Genomic DNA, 21619 nt, shown 5'->3' with positions numbered 1-21619 from the left:
TAGCCTGGCATTCCCAAGCACACTTGTATATGGGTGGGAGACAAAACCTTTTGTTAAGGAAACAAATCCACTCCAGTCTATAAAAGGAAACTACAGGCAGTGAGATAAACATCTTGAAATGCACTTTTTCCACCCCAACAGTGTCCTTTCAGAGATTCAGAGTGTGACCCCAACACTAGAGGCTCCCCATTACTGTAACCCAGAACAAGCTTGCTCCTGGCTCTTTCCTGCGAGGTAGTGGACTCATGCTGGGTGGACTCCACACCGTGGCTCTTACCTGGGAGGGGGGCTCGGTGGAGCTTGTGGATACTGCCGGTCAAAGACATGCATATCATAGGCAGGGGGCGAGTAGACAGGAGGAGGCTCTTCATCCGAACTGTCTGGTTCCAGCGTCCGCTCCAAAATCTACACAAATAAATGAATGAGAGTGAATAAGAGACCGGCCACTGGTCAGCAGAGGAGAGCTTGGACAATGCAAGACATGCCTAGGGAGGCCTGATCCTCTCCTCTCACATACACAGGTGTAAATCAGGAGCAACTCTATAGATGTCCATGGAGCTGCACTGGTGTAATGTCAACATGGGACAAGAATCAGGCCCATCACATACTTTACAGCAAGCTAATGTGGGGCTGCCAAACCCAGCAGTGTCCCTTTAAGACACTGTAATAAATCAGTGGGTGGGGAACTTGTAGTTATCAGAGACATCTTGACCACCTAGAGGAAAAATGGCTAGCTGAATACACATCATCTCTACTCCTCGAAGGAAGGGGCAGGGATAACATCTCTCCCATCACACATGTTGTAGTTGTAGTAGGACTGGGAATGGCTGAGCCATTACAAACATTGAATCTATCTCCCCTTGTAAGTATTCTCACACTTCTTAACTGTCTGTACTGGGCTAGCTTATCACTTCAAAAGTTTTTTTTTTCTCTTAATTAATTGGCCTCTCAGAGTTGGTAAGACAACTCCCACCTGTTTATGCTCTCTGTATGTGTGTATATATATCTCCTCAATATATGTTCCATTCTATATGCATCCGAAGAAGTGGGCTGTAGTCCACGAAAGCTTATGCTCTAATAAATTTGTTAGTCTCTAAGGTGCCACAAGTACTCCTGTTCTTCTTTTTGCGGATACAGACTAACACGGCTGCTACTCTGAAACTAGGACTCAGGGGCCTCAGTTGATCACTTATAGTATTAATCACTGGTGAAACTAAACAAGCAAAGCAGATACTGTACAAGCATCAGCAGATAGGGCCGGGTGCATTTCATTTTGGTTTTTAAGAGTGTGCAACAATTCCTGCGCAAATCAGAGTCCCAATCTTGAAAGGTGCTAAGCACTCAGGGTTGGATTCTCAAAAGCATCTCACTTAGGCACACCAGTGCCACTGAAAGACATGAACTTTGCACACGTAGGTGATTTTTGAAAATAAATCCCTCCCTCAGCAACTTCTGACTTCTATAAGAAAAGTGATCACCTTCCAGGATCAAGCAGTTGGCATGGCAACTCCTGGCAGGCTGCTGACTGTGGCCTTCAGTGCTGCACAGTGCAGTCATTCCTGGTGTTGCCTTTATCTCTCTCCCTTGTAACTCCCTCTCCTCACAGCATAGGGAGAGTCTGCAGTTCACACCCCAAATGGTGTGGAAGTAAGTGCGTTCTCCACACCTCTGCATTGCTCTGCACATGCAGTCCTGCGCTGTGAACACAGACCCTGCGAAGATGGCCACAGTGAACTGAACTGATTTTAAACACAGGTTTATTTTTCTCTGTTAGGTGCCCAACTCCTCTGTAATCTCTCGGGGGAGGAACATGATCAGGCAAGGAGCTGCTTCTTGACCTCCTCTAAAAGTTGATGCTTCCGGTGACTGTCTTTAATTTGATTCTAGCTTTCTGCATCTCTCACCAGCAGTGATGTCACTTATGAGCTGCCACTGAAGACTAAGGCCTTGGCTACACTTGCAGCTGTACAGCGCTGTGAGGTAAACCTGTCTTCGTACAGCTGAGTAGGGAAAAGCACTGCAGTCTGTCCACAGTGCCAGCTGCCAGCGCAGTGGCGTGGCCACACTTGCAACATTTGCAGCTGTGTTGGGAGCGGTGCATTATGGGCAGCTATCCCAGCATTCATGTGGCTGCAACGTGCTTTTCAAAACGGGGGTGTGGGGTGGAGTGTGACAGGGCGTGTGTGGAGAGAGAGAGTGCTTTTTGGAGCGTGTCAGTACTCTATTTTGCAAGTTCCGAACTCCCGGCTCCCTGCTCATTCATTCACTCACTCAAAGCAAACAGCAAACGGTTTGCTTTTTCTCTGTGGTACGAGCTTTGAAACCGGCACTTCAGTATTCCTGCCGCCGGTCACAACAATGGAGAGGATTGGCCACTTGACAAAGTGATCAGTACAGCGCTGCAAGGTTGATTCCTGGTACACACTCACAGGGGAGAGTCGTAGCCACTCCGCTGTATCTCTTATGCTTCTCGGGGAAGTGGAGTACCTGCAGCGGTGTACCCAGAGAGATACAGCTCTGCAAGTGCCCTGCCAGTGTGGACGGGGAGTGATTTACAGCGCTGGGGGAGGCTTTACAGCGCAGTAACTCGCAAGTGTAGGCAAGCCCTAAGGCATCTCGGTTCCCATCCCCACGATGCCCTCCAGGAACAGACTTCACGAAGGACCTGATCCAAAGCTGTCTGAAGTCAGTGGAAGTCTTTCCTCTGACTCAGTGAGGTTTTGGCTCAGACCTCAAGTGCCTTTTAAAACAAACTGATCTAGCTGCATATTTCACTGACTGAACCATGCACTCGAATGTGTGCCTGCCTCCCTAATCAAACTGCAACCTGCTTCTGAACTTCTTGCATATTTTACTGACTGGCCTCCAGACTGACCTACTTTACAAAACCCAGAGCGCTGCATACGTTGACAACTCACATGCACTTGGGAGTGGCTCTTAAACAGTTACTGGCTGCTAATGACTCAGTTCATTTAGTGCTCCTTTGCAGAACAAGCTACAGAATGTGAGGCCTCCTCTATGCCTAAAACTTAGCTCAACCTAACTACATGGCTCAGGGGTGTGAAAAATTCACATCTCTGAGAGACATAGTTAAGCCAACCCAAGAATCAGTATAGACATTGCTAGAACACTTCCATTGACCTAATGACCGTCTCTCAATAGGGTGGTTTGCTATAGCAAAAAAAAAGCTCATTCCATCACTGTAGTGTCTACACTACAATGCTACAGCAGTGTAGATGCCATGCTTCCGCTGTAGCACCTGTAGTGCAGACATACCCTAAGGCCTGGTCTACACTAGGAAATGAGGTCGGTATAACATGTCGCTCAGGGGTGTGGACAATCCAGTTAAACCGTCCTAACCCCTGATGTAGACAGCACTAGCACCTCTTGGGGAGGTGGAGTACCTACGCCAGCTGGAGAAGCCCTCCCATCAGCATATGTAGCATCTTCGCTGAAGCACTACTGCTGTGCCGCTGCAGTGTTTTTAAGTGCAGACAAGCCCTACGTAAAATTCCATAGTGATGACTTATCTTCACGAGCTGGGGTCACATTCTACGTACAGAGAGGTGCCCCCTGTGTCACTAGAATTGGGCTCTTGTGGTTTAGAGACCTATTTACTCTTCTGAGCTACTGTAGTTTGGTACAGAGTCCTGTGGCACCTTAAAGACTAACAGACATATTGGAGCATAAGCTTTCATGCGTGACGAAGTGGGTATTCACCCACGAAAGCTTATGCTCCAATACATCTGTTAGTCTTTAAGGTGCCACAGGACTCTGCCACTTTTTACAGATCCAAACTAACATGGCTACCCCTCTGATACTTGTAGTTTGGTACGTTCTTAATAGGTGCAGCAGCTGGGTTACTGCCGTAGCCTCTCCCCTGTGGAAATATGGATTGAGATCACATACGAAAATGAGTCTGAGGATAAATGAGACACTAACCATTGACATCTCTCACTCTTGTGATGGATGGTTCTCTTCAGGAAACACCCACGACCAGAATAAAATGGGGAGGAGGGCGGGCGCTCAGGATTGAGATACATTGAATGAGCAATGCAGGAACCAGGACGGGAATAGCAGGAGGTGCTGCAGATCACTATTCGAGGGGTGCTGGCTGAAGTATGTAGGAGAAGAGCCTGAACAGTGCCTGCTTGCACTATTGTTGGGATAGGGCTAAGGGTAGAAGACCTTCCTTTTCCACAGGCCCTAATTTCAACCACAAAATTAGCTATAAAAAGAAATACACTTTGCTCAACAGCAAATTGCTGTGTAATATCAGTGGGTATGATGAGGAGTCCTGGATTGTTGTTAATAAACAATTTGCACTTTACATTAGAGGATCTTACATTGCCAAACTAGCATTAATTGAGTCTTCCAACTTCTCCATGTGAAGTAGGTAAGAGGCCCATTGACTGTCAATGGGATTTTGGCTCCTAAGTGTCCAAATCCCTTTTGAAAATGAGATTTAAACCCCTTAATCAGTTAGGTGTTTCAACACAGGACACAGGAATGCCTAAATGTAGTTTAGGCATTTAAAATCAGTTCAGTGCACTGCGGCCATCTTCGCAGGGTCTGTGTTCACAGCCCAAGGTCATACAGTGATGTCAGTAGCAGATCTAAGTATGAATTCCCAGTCCCCTGTTTTAATCACTTGTCAGTGTTACTTTGCTATAAATATCACCATGACACATCATGTTGTTAGATGTCTATGCAGTTCCTGGGGGGGGGGGGGGGGGGGGGTGAATGTGCACCAGTGGCAGCTCCAGGTGCAAATCTTAGGTATGTAATCCTCTGCAATTCTCCTCAGGGACACATGCACTCAGAAAGGGCACTTTTAAAAGTGCCCCCCAGGCTTTGGCTGTTGCTTCTAGCTTGTTCACTGAAGTGCGCATGCCCTCTGGCTTTGGAGGCCCTGCTGAAAACAGTCCATGTTCTAGGGTTTCCCCATGGACTTCATCTGGAAGATCCAAGGGTAACTGTGAAAGAAAGGCAGGGATATTTATTTTACTTAGATATTTTTTCTATGTGGGGCAACGTCCCAGGTGACCTGACGGTGGAATCACCACTGGAAAGACCGAGAAGAAGAATCCAAGAATGAGAACATTTTCTTTTTAGAAGTAGACAATTTGCAGAACACAGCCTGCTTTCTTGATACCTAATGCAGGCACAATACAACTGGAGACAGGAGGAGGAAGGGAAGGAGGAGGATGGTGCTCATGCTGCCTACAGCAGACAGAATGATATGATTAACAAGGATCTAGGCCCAAGTCACAAAAATACAGCTCCCTCCTGATTGCATGACTCCAGTTAGAAGAAATTAGACCCCCCAGCACCTGCAAGATCCCATTGCCTTGACATTAGAAGCCACAATTCTCTTTCTTAGTTTTGTTTTGTCAGGTTGTTTTTAATCCATAAATAGTCGAAGAGCCTCTTGTAATCTGAAGCCAGTTTCCAGCTGCCCACTTTGCTAAGCCTGACACACAGTCTGTCCTTATCAGCTTTTGCAGGTGGAACTCTCTGCTCTTACTTTTCCTACCCACCCACCCACTGTTCTTTTCTTCCTACTTTTTGTTCCTATGAAACAAAGCTCATCAAAATAGAGTGAGTGGTTACACCATCAGAAAGCGCAACTGAAGTTATCAGCCACATGCTTTTGCATTTTGCCACTCAACATGCCTTAAAAAGTTACTTGTTTGCAGAATAACTTTTCATTCCAATGAGTGAGAGTTACATGCACAGTTTCCACTCTGATATAAGGGTTCTAGTTCATTCAGACCCAGAGAATTCCTTCTTAAACTACTTCGCCATAGTTTCTGCACCTCACCATATGTTACAATAGTATAACTGGAAGTGAACATATGAAGGCCACTAGATGTGTCTGTGTGCTTGCACAAAGTTCCAGATGGAGCATGTTCCCTGGTAAACAAAGTAGACAAAGCTGGAACTCAAGCTGTATGGAAGTCTGTCTTCAGTTAATAGCTGTTTTGGGGGTTGTTGTTTTTTTCAATAAACACTTCCTTTTCAGTAGATTTCTGATTTTCTCTTGATACCCTGGGTCCTACCCACCATCCATCCAGTTATGGACTGGAAATCTGCTCACTCTGGCTAATGACACAAACTAAATGGATTCCCCATGGAATTTCCTTTCTCCATCCTCTCCCTCATGCACTCGTGTCATCATTTTCTACTAAGAGGTTAAAGAAAGTAAGTGTTGGGAGTCAGAATTTTAACTTTGTTTCATTTTTATTATGAACATAGGAACATACTGCTGTTTATCTCATCAGCAGACATAGGAAAGGGATGGCTTGCTATGCCCCAGCACAGGGAACTCACCAAGTGAGACTTTATGTGTACATGTGATGGCCACTATCTTGGCTGACACCAGGGATTGAACCAGGGAATGCCAGACCTGAAACATGAGTATCTACAGCTCAAGGTGAAGAGACAGGCTCTATAACTGGGGACTGTAACAGACTCACATCCTCTGTAAATAAGACACAGAGAAAGGTATATAACACACACTGAGCAATGGAGAACTCACACACTTCATGCCCACACGGGGGGGAGGGAGAGCTGTAAACATGCATTAAGAGCAAACTAGACCCCTCATAACATTTAGATGCATCCTCACTTCACCACCTTGGTTTCCTTCTAGGTCATTAAGTATTAGCTATGCTGTTTCTAGATACTTTGCTTCAATGTTTTGCCTTCTCTTTATCAGATCTTGCATTTGTCCTGCTTACAGCAAAGAAATTCTGATCATAGCCACTCTTCAATCTCAAGGTACATGAGGAACACAGAAATGAAAGAGCATAGAACTGAATACAGAGAATGTGTTAAATAGTTGTTGCTGACATTTCCTGTGACAATAGCATTGCAAAGCTGAGACTCTTCTGCTCTGAAAACTAAGGAAATATGACGACTTCTTACTCAAAAGATTTGTTTCCTTCCTTCCTCTTTAGTGACAAAGACTCAGTTAACTCAGTTCTAAATGTAGGGCCAAACTGTGGTGATGTTTCTTGCCCTCAGCCCCAGTGCTATTGGACCAGGCACTCTAACTACACCTTCTCATGGCATATAAGCAATGCAAGGGCTGCCAAATGCAATCAGCTTTGGTGATCACCCATCCAAGCTGCAGTTGAACCAATCACAAAGGTAAAAAAGAATGTTTATATTCCACTACCAATCCATCTAGCTCTTGAGGGACAACCTAAAAATTCAGAATACACTGAAGGTAAAATCTAGCAGCAAATCTGGCATGAGAAAAGAGATCCCTTTAATTAATACACTATCTGGGTATGGATCATTATACCAGTATAATATACACATGTACATTTCTTGAATGAGCAGACACTTCCTAAATAAATAGAGAGAGAGAGAGAGAAAGAATGCAACTCAAAGAATGAAGTGCAATGCTCCGCACTCAGGCCCTGATACAGGAAACACGTACATAATTGTCAAGCATGTGAGTAGTCTTATTGACTTCATTGTATTTATACTGAACCGGAAGTTTAAATGTGTGAAGTCAATGTATTTGAACATAGGCACATGATTTAAGTGGGACTACTCACATGCTTAAAAGTTAAGTGTGTGCTCAAATGCTTTGCTGAATTGGAGCCTAATACAGCATCTTTCATCTGAGGAGGTCATGGTGCTTTAAAACACTGGTTAATAAAACCATATTGTAAAGCGGGATAGTATTATAATCACTGTACAGGTGGGGAAACTGAAGTATATTGAGGCTAAATTGCTTGCCCAAGGTCACACAGGAAACGCCGATAACAGAACCCAGGAGTCCAACCACATAGTTCCTGTCTATAGACAAGAACTCCGATCCTTTTCCTGGATGCCAGTGAACAAAGCCCCCAACCCATGCAAGAAGCGGGGGTAATGAATGTTACCTCTGGGGGAATACTGTCATCTGAGTCCGAGCTGTCATCATAACCGCTGCCGTCTAAATTCATCTGTAAGAGCTGGTCAATGGTGGCATCCACAGCTCCATTGTTAGCCCTCAAAACACATTCAATAATGTCATAATCCATATTGGGGAACATAGTCTTGAAATCCTCCATGGCCTGATTGAACTCCAGCCGTCGCACCTGCCTGGTGGGCCGGCTGTTGTTGAGTTCCTGGGCGGAAGAGCTGTTCCTTGAGCTGCCATTACTGCTGCTCCGCCGGAACAGGCTTGTCATTTTTGAGAGCTGTTTTTGAAAAATGTTTAATCTTTTAAAACCTACTTTAGAAATTAAAAAAGAAAGAAAGAAAGAAACTATAAATCCTAGGTGAGGAAGAGGTGGGAGGGGAGGGTGCCGCCTGCCAGCTTTGTGGTCAAGAAGCTACATAGCCATCCTTTAACGCTACTGCCCAGTAATCCAGCACACAAAGGGGAGACATCCGGGATGCCTCAGCAGAAGAGCAGGAATTGTTGTGCCAACATGGAGGGGCCTGGTTCCAAGCAGTTCTCCACTGGGGTCCTGTGCAGGACACGTCTTCAGCAACACGACAGACTCCTGAGACACTGGAGCATAATGTAACCTGGGAACAAGAAACAAAACACACTTGGAACAGAATCGTGGGGAAAACAGATCAGAACGTTTTTTTTTTAATAGAAAGAAGGGCTTTTTGGTTAAAAGACATGACTTCCCTCTAAATATTTCAGGAAGTTTGTCAAAAATGATCTTGAATTCATTGAGAGAGAGAGAGAGAGAGAGAATGTGGTTTTCAGTAAATGAAACATTTCAAAAAAATGTCAAGAATGTCTCTGATCAAAATTTTGATTTAAAAAAAAAATAAGTGGGGAGTGGGAAGGAGGGGAAAAAAGTGAAAATGGGTGTGTTTTCCAACCCTCCAACTTGTAGGAGGTGAATTGAAAAATACTATTTATTTTGTTTATCATTTTTATAGTGCAAATAAAAATAATATAAAGTGAGGACTGTACACTTTGTATTCTGTGTTGTAATGGAAATCAATATATTTGAAAATGTAGAAAAATCAAAAATATTTAATAAATTTCAATTGGTATTCTATTGTTTATTAGTGCGATTAAAACTCTGATTAATCGCGATTAACTTTTTTGAGTTAACTGTGATTAATTGACAGTCCTAGTTTATGTTTTAAAGTGAATTTCGATCTTGGATTTGGTGACTTTTCCCAATGTTTGATTTGCCATGTTTGCAAAGTGTTTATCTGCTGTTCTGAAATTGCCGAAGTTGGTTTTACTTGCTTTCTGTGTTTAGAGAGACACTTAATTATTTATAAATAATAACACTGCAATTGGAGATTTTGAATGGTTTTATTTAGATGGTAACTCTTTGGGGTAGAAAATGCTGCTGTTGTTGTTGTTTATTCAGATGGTAAGCCCTTTGGGGCAGAGGCCATCTTTTTGTTCTGTGTTTGTACAGTGCCTAGGACATCAGAGTCCCGAGTCCATGACTGATTGGGGTTTCTGTGTGCTACTGTAATATGAATAACAATGAATGATTGGCTCCACAGGTTTTTTTTTCTGGACACGGTCTCTTGGAAGTTATCATATTCCTTTGATTAGGGAATCCAATACTTCCTTTTTAAAAAGCCAACTAACCTCCTCCCCTTCGAGCTGTTATTCCCATGAATTTGTAATGTACAAGGGAGGGATTTATTAAAGAGGAATTTATAACCACGCCAGAAGATAGATATGATGACTTGGAAAGGGGAGTAAGGCAATGTGTTATCCAAATTGTGGTGACGCCAGTTCCTTTTGTGGTTCTTGTTCTGAATGAGAACACTGAACTGCTCTTTAGTAGCAAATCCAAGTGACTGTGTTTATACAAATGTTTGACAGTTCTAAAATCTCTCTCTGAAGCTCCCTCTGCAGAAAACTGCTCATTTCCGTAAGTGCCATATAAACATGTCTGCTTAGTCGCTGTGAAATGTTAATAAATATTTGAAAATACAGCGTTGTGCTGTTTAGGGAGAATGTGTGGCTTAGTGGTTAGAATGGCACTGGAAGCCAGGACTTGACAGACACAAAAACACAATTGTGATCTGCCTAGTCATGCTTTTCCTCCCAGCTTAGGAGGTAAAAGTATATTTCTCTGTCTACTGATGCCCATTACCATGGTATATGCGTACCAGTTGTATTTCTTTGCCTGGAGAGATGCGTCCAAAGTTTTGGCAGACCTAGGCCCCATTTCCAGCTTTGTTTCACCCTGCTTGGTACTTGAGATAAGTCTCCTTATTATCTGTACTTAATGTGGCTAAGGTAGAATGTAGAATTAGTTTAATATATGCAGCGTCCTAGTCTATCCAGGGAACTGTCTCCTGCCTTAGACCTTGTGACAGGATAATAGGTAATTAACAGCTAATAGGTACAAACAGTCTTTAGCAACTGTGACACTGTTTGTTAAGCTCCATGGCCTTGCTACTGGCCAAGCAGAATAAACATACGTAGTGTAAATGACCTATGTGTGCTGTGAATGGAGCTGGTCAGACCTGAAGGGTTTTTTTTGTTTTGTTTTTTTTAAATGGTGGTGTTTTCCGCTGGCTACAACAGTGCCAAGTGAACGCCTGTTCTCGCTTTCAGGTAATATTGTAAACAAGAAGTGGGCAGTATTATCTCCTGCAAATGTAAACAAAACTTGTTTGTCTGAGTGATTGGCTGAACAAGAAGTAGGACTGAGTGGACTTGTAGGCTCTAAAGTTTTTAATTGTTTTGTTTTTGAATGCATTTATTTTTTGTACATAATTTTACATTAGTAAGTTCAACTTTCATGATAAAAGAGATTACACTGCAGCACTTGTATTAAGTGAATTGAAAAATACTATTTCTTTTATTTTTATAGTGCAAATATTTACAATAAAAATAAACAAAGTGAGCACTGTACACTTTGTATTCCGTGTTGTATTTGAAATCAATATATTTGAAAATGTGGAAAACCTACAAAAATATTTATATAAATAGTATTCTATTATTGTTTAACAGCATGATTAATTGCGCGATTAATCGTGATTAATATTTTAATCGCTTGACAGCCCTACCATAAACAGATTATATAGCTCCTGCCTTTCATTTGGAGACACAGGGCCAAATTCATCTCTAGATTAACTCCACTGATTAATAGATTTACACCAAGGACAATTTTGGTCCATAATATACATTTTCAATGGCTTTTTCTTAATTGGCAGTTGGAGAATTCAAGACAACTGTTCCAGAAATTGTATTTAATTACTAAAGAACCCAAATCAAATTATTTTAAAATAAAAATGTCAGAAGGACCTTAGCAAAACATCATGTAATCAGATTCAAAACCATTAGGCAGAGCAATAACCTCCTAAGTCACCCATGCATAACTGTTTGATTATCATGTGTATGTATTATGCATGAAAGTTATGTTCCTTATACTAACCAATTCATGTTAGCAATAAAGCTTCAGGCTTTTACACCTTGAGTTATTCTAAACAATTTAATAGGCTGCACAGAGTAGCCCAGTATCCAAGCAAAGAACAATGACAATGCAGTAGAGATCCCTCCAGGGAACTGTACTAAGCCCAGCAGAAACATTAGACGGATGCACTTAATTTTGCACTTCTGTTTGAAGTCTCTTTTCAAAACAATGCCCTGTTCTGTAACTGATGCCTCATGGGAGCACTCTGTTTAGTAAGCATGCTAGGGTGCACCCATGTCCCCCTTTTTTTCTGTCTTATTTTGTATTCTGCATTGTAATTGAAATCAATATATTTTGAAAATGTAGAAAAACATCCAAAAATATTTACAATACATTTAAATTCATATACTATTATTGTTTAACAGTGCAATGAAAACTGTGATCAATTGTGATACATTTTTTTAATATCGTAATTAATCATGGTTAATTTTTTTAATCATTTGACAACCCTAATTATTTGTATTACGATAGTGCCTAGAGGGCCTCATTGTGCTAAGCGTTGTATATACACACACTGAGACGCTGTCCCTGCTCCAACGAGTTTACAATCTAAATCAGTGATTCTAAACCTGCGGGCTGCAGGCCGCTTGTGGACCAATCAGCAAACAGTGGTGGCCCATGTGACATCCTCAGGGCCATACAGGTAGTATATATATTGCATGGATGTGGCCCACATAACACATAGAAAGCTACATATGCAGCCCACAATGGTAAATAGGTTGAGAACCACTGACCTAAAGGAACAAGACAAAGAGGGAGTGGGAGTCAGGAACAGCACTGTTCCCATTTTACGGTTAAGGAACAGGAGGCACAGAAATTAAATGACTTGCCCAAAATCACCTAAGAAGTCTGTGGCAGAGCACAGAATTGAACCTTTTTGGGAGGCCCAGTCCAGCACCTTAGCCATAAGACCATCCTCCCTCTTCAATGAAAAAAATGGGATCTTTGTTTATATGCGTTCATCCACCCCCTCCTCAGACGAACACCTAATCCTAGCACAATAATACACTCTGTGCCCCACCTCCACTAGCTCTTATCAGCATTAGGGAGCCAAGCATAAACTCAATGTAAACATGGTTCCAACTGAGAACACGTCTACATTACAACAGCAACCATGTTGGGGGGCAAGGGGCACTGTTGCATGGTTGTCCTCTGATACAGTTACATATGGATTTGTACTGCAACGCAGATTGGACCGAACCATGTTTTAACTGTATCCGCAAATATGGCCAGCCTTGCACCATTTAACCACCATGCGGTAAATGGTTCCTTCAATTCAGCGATGTTTGCAGCATAGACAGGACATTAGAACACACGGCATAAGGAAGGCTCTAGTGCAGCGTTTCTCAAACTGGGGTCTGCAGACCCCGGGGGTGCCCGAGGGTACTCCAAGGGGTCCACGGGCCACACTGATCAACTCCTCCCCCTCCCTCCCTCCCTCATCTCCTACCGTTCCCTCTATCTCCCGGATGTTACTGAAGCCAAACCAGGAGATTTTAGGAGCTAAAAGTTCAGCCACGCAGCAGATCTAAGGCAGGCTCCCTGCCTGCCCTGGCCCTGCGCCGCTCCCGGAAGCGGCTGGCATGTCCCTGTGGCCCCTGGTGCGGGGGGGGGTCTCCGCACGCTGTCCCCACCCCAAGTGCCGACTCTGCAGCTCCCATTGGCCGCAGTTTCTGGCCAATGGGAGCTGCAGGGGCAGTGCTTGCAGGAAGGGGCAGCACATGGAGCTGCAGCCAGAGAGATGTGCCAGTTGCTTTCAGGAGCTGTCAGAGATAAGCGCTGCCCAGCCAGAGCCTGCACCCCCTCCCGCACCCAAACTCCCTCACAAAGCCTGCACCCTCCACACCCACCTGCACCGCAACTGCCTCCTAAAGCCCACACGCCCTCCTGTATCCCAACCCCCTGCTCCAGCCTACTGAAAGTGAGTGAGGGTGGGGGAGAGCGAGTGATGGAGGGAGGGGGGAATGGAGAGAGCGGAGGGCAGGAAGAGGTGGGGCGGGGACTTGGGGAAATGGGTGGAGTGAGGGTGGTGCTTGGGGCTGAGCGGGTGGGCTTGGAGGTCCCTGAAAAATTTTAAAGCAAAATGGGGGTCCTCGCATCGCTAAAGTTCGAGAACCGCTGCTCTAGTCTAAGCACCTGTGGGACTAGAATCTGGGACCATCGAGGTTCTGGGCTACCAACACTTACACATTGCCATTTGGAGCTCATGCTGGGTTTCTGCTGGCTGGCCCTGTAAAGCTAAATACTGTCTGAGCAACTATGAAGACTATCCACTTCTGCTCCAGACCTTGCATTACCATGAACCTTAGACTCTGGCTCCTGACCCCAGTTCGTCCACTACTTGCTTTCGGTCTTTAACCTGGTGCCTGACCCTGACTTCCTGGCTCAACCCCAATTCCTGACCTGGCTCAACCCCAATTCCATTACATGTCTCCTGCCTGCAACTCAGTGCCTGACCCCAACTTCCTAATACCCTCACTTGGCTCGACCCTAACTCCATGACATGTCTTCTTATCACAGCTTGATAACTAACCAGTGCATGTTGGCCGCCCCCAGCCTGGCCTTGACATCTAGCACTGTAGTTGTGTGACACGATCCATATTGGGGGTGGGCTGCGGGGAGAAGACACATTTTCCAACACCGAATTCAGGGTAGTGGGGGCCTTGCTGTCTTTGGCATCCAATGACAAATGCGATACTTCTATATCTCCAAATAGTTGGTGGTTGTAGGGAGTTGTGGGTTCCCATCCAGCAGGCAGTCAGTGTGTAGGGGCAAGGTGGGTGGGCTGGCTGGGGAAGCAGGCAGCAACCTTATATGTTGGTAGCCTGAGGTCACTGTAAACAGAATTGCCATCAATCCATCCAACATGCTATGTAGTAACAGTAATAAAATAAATTATATCACATTCCCATTGTACAAATGGGGAAGCGGAAGCATGGAGAAGGGAAAGTGACTTGCCCAATGGCAAGGTTGGAAACAGAACCCGGATCTCCCAGCTCCGGGTCCCTTGCCTCTCTCCAAACATAATATAAAAGGACAGGGAGGTGCCAATATGACTCATGAGGAATATCAGTAGAACTTCCTGTAACACATTACTACTCAGTCAAGTTCTGCTCCCAACCAACCTGCCCTCCCTAACCTACCCCCAACAAACTTTCCCTGAGTTCTGGCCCAATATAGCAGGTTAACAGCAGGGCTCTGAAAATCAGGGTTTATGCAGGGAAAGTAAGAAGGATGTTTTGTTGTAAAGTTGTTCCGGTCATCAGTGCAGACAGCAGTACAAACCATGTCCTCACCCAGTGTCCGATAGGTCAGCCAGTGATCACTGAATCTCACACCAAAGCACCTACCCTTTAGCAATACGAGCTGTATCCTGCACAAATCTTTGGAGAGAGAGGTGCTTACTGTAAACAAACTTTTCTACATGGGAAAGCACTTATTACTGGGCAAAGCCAGACATGCGTTAACTGTGACATTTCACAAATGTATTCTTCTGCTGGAATTCCTCCTGCTTTTTGAATTTAACATGCTGGGATTTTTTCATTTCTCACATTCCGTCAGATTTATCAATTAGTCTTCCACCTATGGTATGAAAACAAGAGCATTTGGCCTTGTTAATGTTGCTGATTTATGCTGGATATATAGGACACTTTTCCACTAATTCTTTGAGAAGGAAGGTCCCTGTTTGGATTTTATTTTTTTATGGTTAATCTCTCCTCAGACTGTTGCCCTAAATCCAACCTAAACTCATTTGTTGCCTTTACAAACCAAGGCCGAGATCCTGCAACTAGAACCATGTAGGAGGATTCCCTGCACCCACACTGATCCAACTGCAGGATTGGGGCCTAAAATTATGACACGCATATTAATTATTATTAATAGACCAGGACCCCACTGTGCAAGGTACTCTACAAACTCAGAACAAAAAGACAGTCTCCGAGCCAAACACCTAACAATGTAAATAGTACAAGAGACAACAGATTCATACAAATAGTCTGAGAGGGAAACAATGCAACAATATAGTCAGCATGATACACTAGCAGACTACTTGTTGTCAAGTTTTTTTCTAGGGTTCATGGCAGAGAACAGAGAGATCGTGATGTTAATTTCAATGAGAGTTAAGAGCCACTCAGCATCTTACAGGGCTTAGCCTATACTTTGCAACTTCTACCCAAAAACTGAAAAGAGCTTGACAACTGACAAGCATCACATCTCAAGTATTTTGCATATGGGGAAACTGAGGTAAAAAGTTTAAGGGACTTGATACAGACTCACTGTGTGATCTCGGGCAGAGCCAGGAATGAAACCCAGTCCTTATGCCTTCCATTTCCCTGCATTAGCCCCTAGACCATATTTCTTTCCCCTTGTTCGTTCAAAGGCATTAAGTCATGTAACTGTAGACAGAACCCAGGCCTGCATGTTTGGTTGTTAACCTGTTCAACATGTAGCAGTTACTAAGAGGCCTGTCCTGCTTCACCATCTAATTATCTGACTCCAGAAAACAGCAAAGTACCATGGTGCATAATCGCAAGAGAGTGGAATTCCTTTGTCAGAGAAACCGTGGTAACCGGTGAGGAAACATCCATTTGCAGTGTTACATTCTGGCCCCTGGCTCCCCTTCACACATTTTATTTTAAACTACCAAGACAGTCGCACAGAGATTGAGTGCAGTCCAGAAAACCTAATGTGCTGATTAGATAAAAATACCTATTACAGATGTTTCCAAAAGTAATGAATACTAAAGAGAAATAAAAGCAGTGGCGAGCCAGGATATCAGCTATGATGTAGTAACTACACAAAGTGCTACGAACACTTTGATCTCTCAAGTCAAACAACAACAAAATATCTCATTGGTGCTCCCACCTGCTAGGCTGATGGTATCATGTCAATTCACATTATAAGCCAACACATGATCATTATGCTTTCCTGATGTTGGTGAAAGAAAGGAAAAAGTAATAACAGAGTCTCTTTAAACCCACCTCAGAAAAAAACTGAATTGGTGGAAGCCTCTTCTTCATGAACTGATTACTAACCTCTGACCAGGGAACAACAGGAATCTAGCAATGACCCTACCGACACTTTGGTTAAACTGTTGGAATTCTGCAAGGGATCTTGTGTGCTATTCTGATCACCCCATGAGACACAAAGAAGGCCATTCAAAAACATGGCAGCTTATTATAAAGAACAGCTTTGTAAAGACAAAAATGCAATTGCTACAGTCTTAGAACCTCAATATTCCAAACATTCTATAAAAGAGTGTCTTTTTTGGTTGTTTGCTTACCAGAACTTAGTGGTTGTCAATGGAATTCATCCTACAGGACAAGTGGAATTTTAAGCACCTAGAACCACACAAAGAAAGAGCAAGCGACCTCCATTGATTGGGTGTTAGTCTGCTCTTTGGAGACAAGGGAAATCTACACCTTGGTTTATACGCCATGGCAAAACGCATATGAATATGTCACTTGAAGGTACATTCAGACCACACTAGCCACTGCTTAGAATCATCTAGTCAATTGCTTGCCATACATGTGTCTTCATACACTGGGCCAAATCCCATGTCCTTACTAAATCTCTGATCCCCAACATTTGTGGCCACAGTCTGCCCACATGGAACAACTTGTAGGACAGAGACCTCAGGATTCACACATTCCTTACTAGGACACAACTCCCATTCATGTCAGTATTTAGCCCCCAGCTTAGGAAAATGTTTCTGTTCAGGAAGGGAGCCTAAGCACGTGTTTAAGTTCCAGTGCAGTCAATGACACTGTAGCATATGCTTAAAGTGAAGCACCTTCTCTGAATTTTTTAAAAATTGTCTTTCTGAGCATGTTTCTGTAAAAAGGAGCCCAGTGGTAAACTCTTTATTTTAAATGTATCTTAACCAAGCCAGTTGATATTATCTGTCTTTGTCATACAGGGGGATCTAATTTAGTATCCTTTAAAAATAGCAGTAAGTTATGAGGCTTAGCCTTGTTTAAAAGATGCTATGCCTGATGCAACTGTAAAAGGTCATTTAGTAAATAGAGGTAGGATAAAACAAACCCTACTCACTACCCTTCTAACCTGTATGGTATTGCAGGGGGGAATTATTTTGGGGAACTTCTATGGCCTGTGCTATACAAGAGGTCAGACTAGATGACAACAATGGTCCTTTCTGGCCCTAGAATCTATGAATTGCTGCATGCCTAATACTATCGGTGCTCAGATAAATTATTTACATTGTGCCAGAGGTCCCTGCTCAGAGGTGCTTACAGTCTAATTTTACTTTAGATGGGTCCTCTCTTTCCATGTGTGGGTGAAATCTACCCATGGTCACAGACCTAGCTCAAGGCCCATGCACCCTTTTTTGATGGTTTAATTTGTGCATAATTTGTGCACTGGCCCTCTGCACAGGGGTGAACGTCACTCTCTGGTAGGAGCCTGAAAGCATCCTAGTATGTTGCTTTGTATGTGAAGAACACAGGCCCAATATTCCAAGTGCCCAAAGAGTTCATTGATTTCAGTTGGGTGCTCAGCACTACTCAAAATCAGGCCCCATGTCAGCAAGAGACCAAGTCAGCTTGTTCAAATATCAATTATTCCTTTCCAAGGGAGCTGTTAGTCAACAGGATATGGGAGACTGGGACAATTCATCTAAATTATAGTCCACAGTGCATAGCATGTCTAAGTGCAGTAACAGACTGATTCTGGTCAGAATATTTTTTAAATTAGGTATGTGTACAATATGCTATACGTCAACAAGGCTCTATAGCATGTCTTGGTTTGAACAACACTAAGGGATTGCAGTATTCAGCTATTTCCAAAACCATGGATGACACAATACACTGTAGTTTGGAAAAAATTTGCTGTGAAGTCTGTTTCAGTCTGTCAGTGATGCCTTTGAAGAGAAGTATTAGACAGAGCAGAGATGATACATTTTAACCACAGATCTGTGCCTTTTCCCTCATGTGCCCCTAAGTTTATATATGTACGTGGCCACAATTTGCAGTGATGATAATCATGGTTAATTTACTGTAAATCCATTAAAATATCTTTCTTTATTAGCCCGTGCACTTCAACAGTACCTGTTATCAGAGAATTTCAAACCACTTTACAGACACGGATTAATTTAAGATCACAAACTCTCTATGAGGTAGGTGAGATCTTTACCTTTACCAATAGTTATTTTGGGGTATTTCCTCATATTCTGTTTGTTGACACTTCTTTATATCGCTTGTTTGTTGACTGTCTTCTTTGTATTTCTTGTTAAGGAGCAAGTACAGTAAAGGAATACTTGGAAATATTGAATACAAACCAGCTAGACTGGATGACAGCAATCAGAGGTTGTTAGAATTACTGGACTACTGATAATTATTTTTGTAAAGTCAATGAAGCACTGGGGAAATGCCAGGAGGTTAGAGAAAGTCAAAGGTTATGCTGATTTTCCAAAAAGTAAAGATGAGTGCTCTTGTCCATTACCAACCTGTCTAACTGCTTTCTCATGTAAAATAATGGAACGAATAAAAGAAAAAACACACTCACTGAACAGCTGGAAAACAACGCGCAATAAGCAGTATAGATTTTTACAGCTTCAATGGAAACATTCAGATGCAGAAAGTGGACGTTTTTAGGTACTCAAATGCTTCAGTTTGTGATGCCGGAAATCATATGGTGTGATATTACTTGGTAGCTAGAGCTAGGTACTGAAAGTCAGAACTCCCGAGTTCTGTTCCACTGTCTCACCATGGACAAGTCATGTGGGCTGAGATTTTAAAATTCACCTTAGCGGATTTGGACACCCAAATCCCATTAAAATTAATCCCACTAATAAACCTCAGCCTTAGCTTCTCTATGCCTTAGGCTACCCATTTGTAACATCAGGATTGTAACTCTTATCTACCCATTGTCCAATCATTTCAGGACCTCAAAAATTCTTTACAAACTTTTATTATATCCCTATTTTACAGGCAGAGAAAGCAAGGCACACAGGAATTACATCACCAAAAGAGTCAGTGACAAAGACAGCAGTGGAACCCAGGAGTCATGGCTCCCAGATACCTAAGTGCTAATCATTAGACAGTACTGCCTCCTACACTCCCTTCCTCCCCCAGATATGTCCTACTTGGCAGTAAAGAACCTGGCCTATAGGTCACTGTATCCAGCCTGTTAAGCTGACTCAGAGAACAGTATGGACAAATTATGCATTACCTATGAACCCTCCAGAGCCTTAGCATCACAGAGAAGCTGAGGCTGGGGACAGCTATATCCCAGACTCATTAGTGAACAGTGGAGAGATATTAATCTAATGGCAAATTATATTCAATTATGGGAATGTCTAAAAGTGCCGGGGAACCAGTTTTTCTAGCTCGCCAAAGAACAAACAATTCTCCTGGGGCTGTTTGCATCTGACTCTAAGTGCCACTATGTGCTGACGAATGAGAGCTTCAATAATGCAGAGCGAGAGCATCTGTGATGGCCCTGCAGGCCGTCTGAAGTGGCGGGGAAGTGAGACAGCTCATTTTCACCATCTCTCAGCCTCCAGTCGCGCGGGCTTTTGCGTTTGCCAGTCAGGAAAGGCAGAGGGCACTCAGAGGAGAGGGAGATGAAACATACCAAATGCACTGGAGAAGAAATGGAGTTCACAAAGACATCCACGTGCTAAGGGGGCGGGACACATCTCAGCTCATGTTCACAGTACAACAGGGTTGAACACCTGGGCAGAATGGTAAGAGAGAAATCTGTGAAACATTGGAAAAAAACCTCTCTTGCCCCCAAATCCCCAAAACAGTACTTAATATACCAAAACAAACCCATGGAAATATCTTTGGATCAGGAGAGAAAATAAACCTGCGAGGGTTTTTACATAAGGTTTCATTAACCTGGTGAAGGAGGGTACTATGAATGGACCCTGATTAGACTTAATGGGATAGAATTTACCATTGGAGTCAATGGGGTTACTCCAGGGATGAATTTAGCCCAACAATAATACTTTGTAGTTCCATAACATATTTCATCCCGCTATCTCTACTAACAGCGATTAGCTCATGAGGTACATGTTCTTACAGCCATTCACAGGTGGGGAAACTGAGACTAAGAAAGGCTAATCAACTTGCTCAAGGCCACATGGTGAGTCAGTGGCAGAGACAAGGGCCCTGACTCCAAGTCTTTTGCTCTAACCATTGGAGCAGCAACCCAGAGCACGAGGAACTGTTCTGTCACATCAAAGTGCAGGGGCAAAGGCAACAGACAATATCCCCAAGCTTCAAAAGCCTCCACGTGAGCCTGCTCTCAACAAACTTTTCCTACCATCCCTCACCCCACCCACTTTTGGTTGAGTAGCTGGATGAGCTTCAAACTGTGTCGCAGCACGAAGGGGGCGTGCCCAGAGCTCCAGAGGGGATGGAAGCCCCTGCACACTACTCTGCCAGCAAAACAAAGCCACAAAAGCAACACCACACCAGCTGATGTAGCCCAAAGAGGGACATATAAGATCGCCAGTCTCCTGCCCCGCATCCCAAAGAGCAGGGGAGCGGGAACCAAAGGAGCCTCACCCCTATTTAATACTTGCCTGTTTCTTCCCAAGCTAGACCAGTATTGCCTTAAAAGCCAAGTAACCTTTAAATGCTGCACTTGCTTCTTAAGACGAGACTCTGAGCCAATTTCTCTTTTCATGTACACGTTGACTTCAGGGGAGTTAATCCTGATTTATACTGGTCTCAGTGAGATCAAAGTCAGACCTCATGTTCCTAAACTATACATTAAGGGCAACATTCACCCAGGTACAGCAGGCCAACCGTAAGTCCCTGGACATCAATGTGTATGCCTTTGGGGACTTTGGGAGGGGCCGGGCAGCGAGCCTCCTGGAGGGCAGAACGCTGGTCAGCATCCACCCTTTCCATGGGAACTGTCAAATCTAAGTTATGTTTGCATTTAGACCAGATGTCATAAATAGCGGAGTCCTGGACCTTAAGAAGACTAGCACAGGGGTGGCGGTTGGGCCAAGAAATCCATCTTTTGTGCAGCTTCCTTCATATAACCATTGAAATTGTTGCATGCAAGATAGCTGTAGAGCAAGGATGGTGATTGGCTGAGTTACCTCTGTTATCACAATGGTCTAAGACTTTTGGCCTGGCAAAGATACACGCCTTACTGTAACTATATACCACATGGGTGTCATTCATAAAGTCAAAACAGCTTAGAACTTAAAAACTGGGTAA

The 21619-nt window shown here is 43.6% G+C and overlaps 1 protein-coding gene across 12 annotated transcripts in view; it reads right to left on the bottom strand.

Annotated features, from left to right (window-relative positions):
• Nucleotides 1-21619, bottom strand: part of CUEDC1 (CUE domain containing 1) — a 115033-nt gene that overhangs the window by 21259 nt on the left and 72155 nt on the right. For 8 of the 12 annotated variants that reach the window (XR_010593759.1, XR_010593758.1, XM_065572766.1 and 5 more), the window contains 2 exons: nt 7902-8535; nt 278-405 (listed from right to left, as the gene is read on the bottom strand). Coding sequence is in view for 10 of the 12 variants with exons in the window: in XM_065572766.1 (XP_065428838.1) it covers nt 278-405; nt 7902-8192 (419 nt within the window). In the remaining 2 variants the exon portion in view is untranslated. Of the gene's footprint in view, nt 1-277; nt 406-7901; nt 8536-20015; nt 20116-21619 lie in introns of all 12 variants that reach the window. The other 4 variants (XM_065572759.1, XM_065572760.1, XM_065572765.1 and 1 more) reach the window with 1 other exon arrangement.

Source organism: Chrysemys picta, chromosome 19 (genome assembly GCF_011386835.1).
Source record: "Chrysemys picta bellii isolate R12L10 chromosome 19, ASM1138683v2, whole genome shotgun sequence".
NCBI classification, from domain to species: domain Eukaryota; kingdom Metazoa; phylum Chordata; order Testudines; family Emydidae; genus Chrysemys; species Chrysemys picta.
The sequence above is the reverse complement of the archived record's forward strand: the minus strand, read 5'-3'. Positions and strand labels throughout refer to the sequence as shown.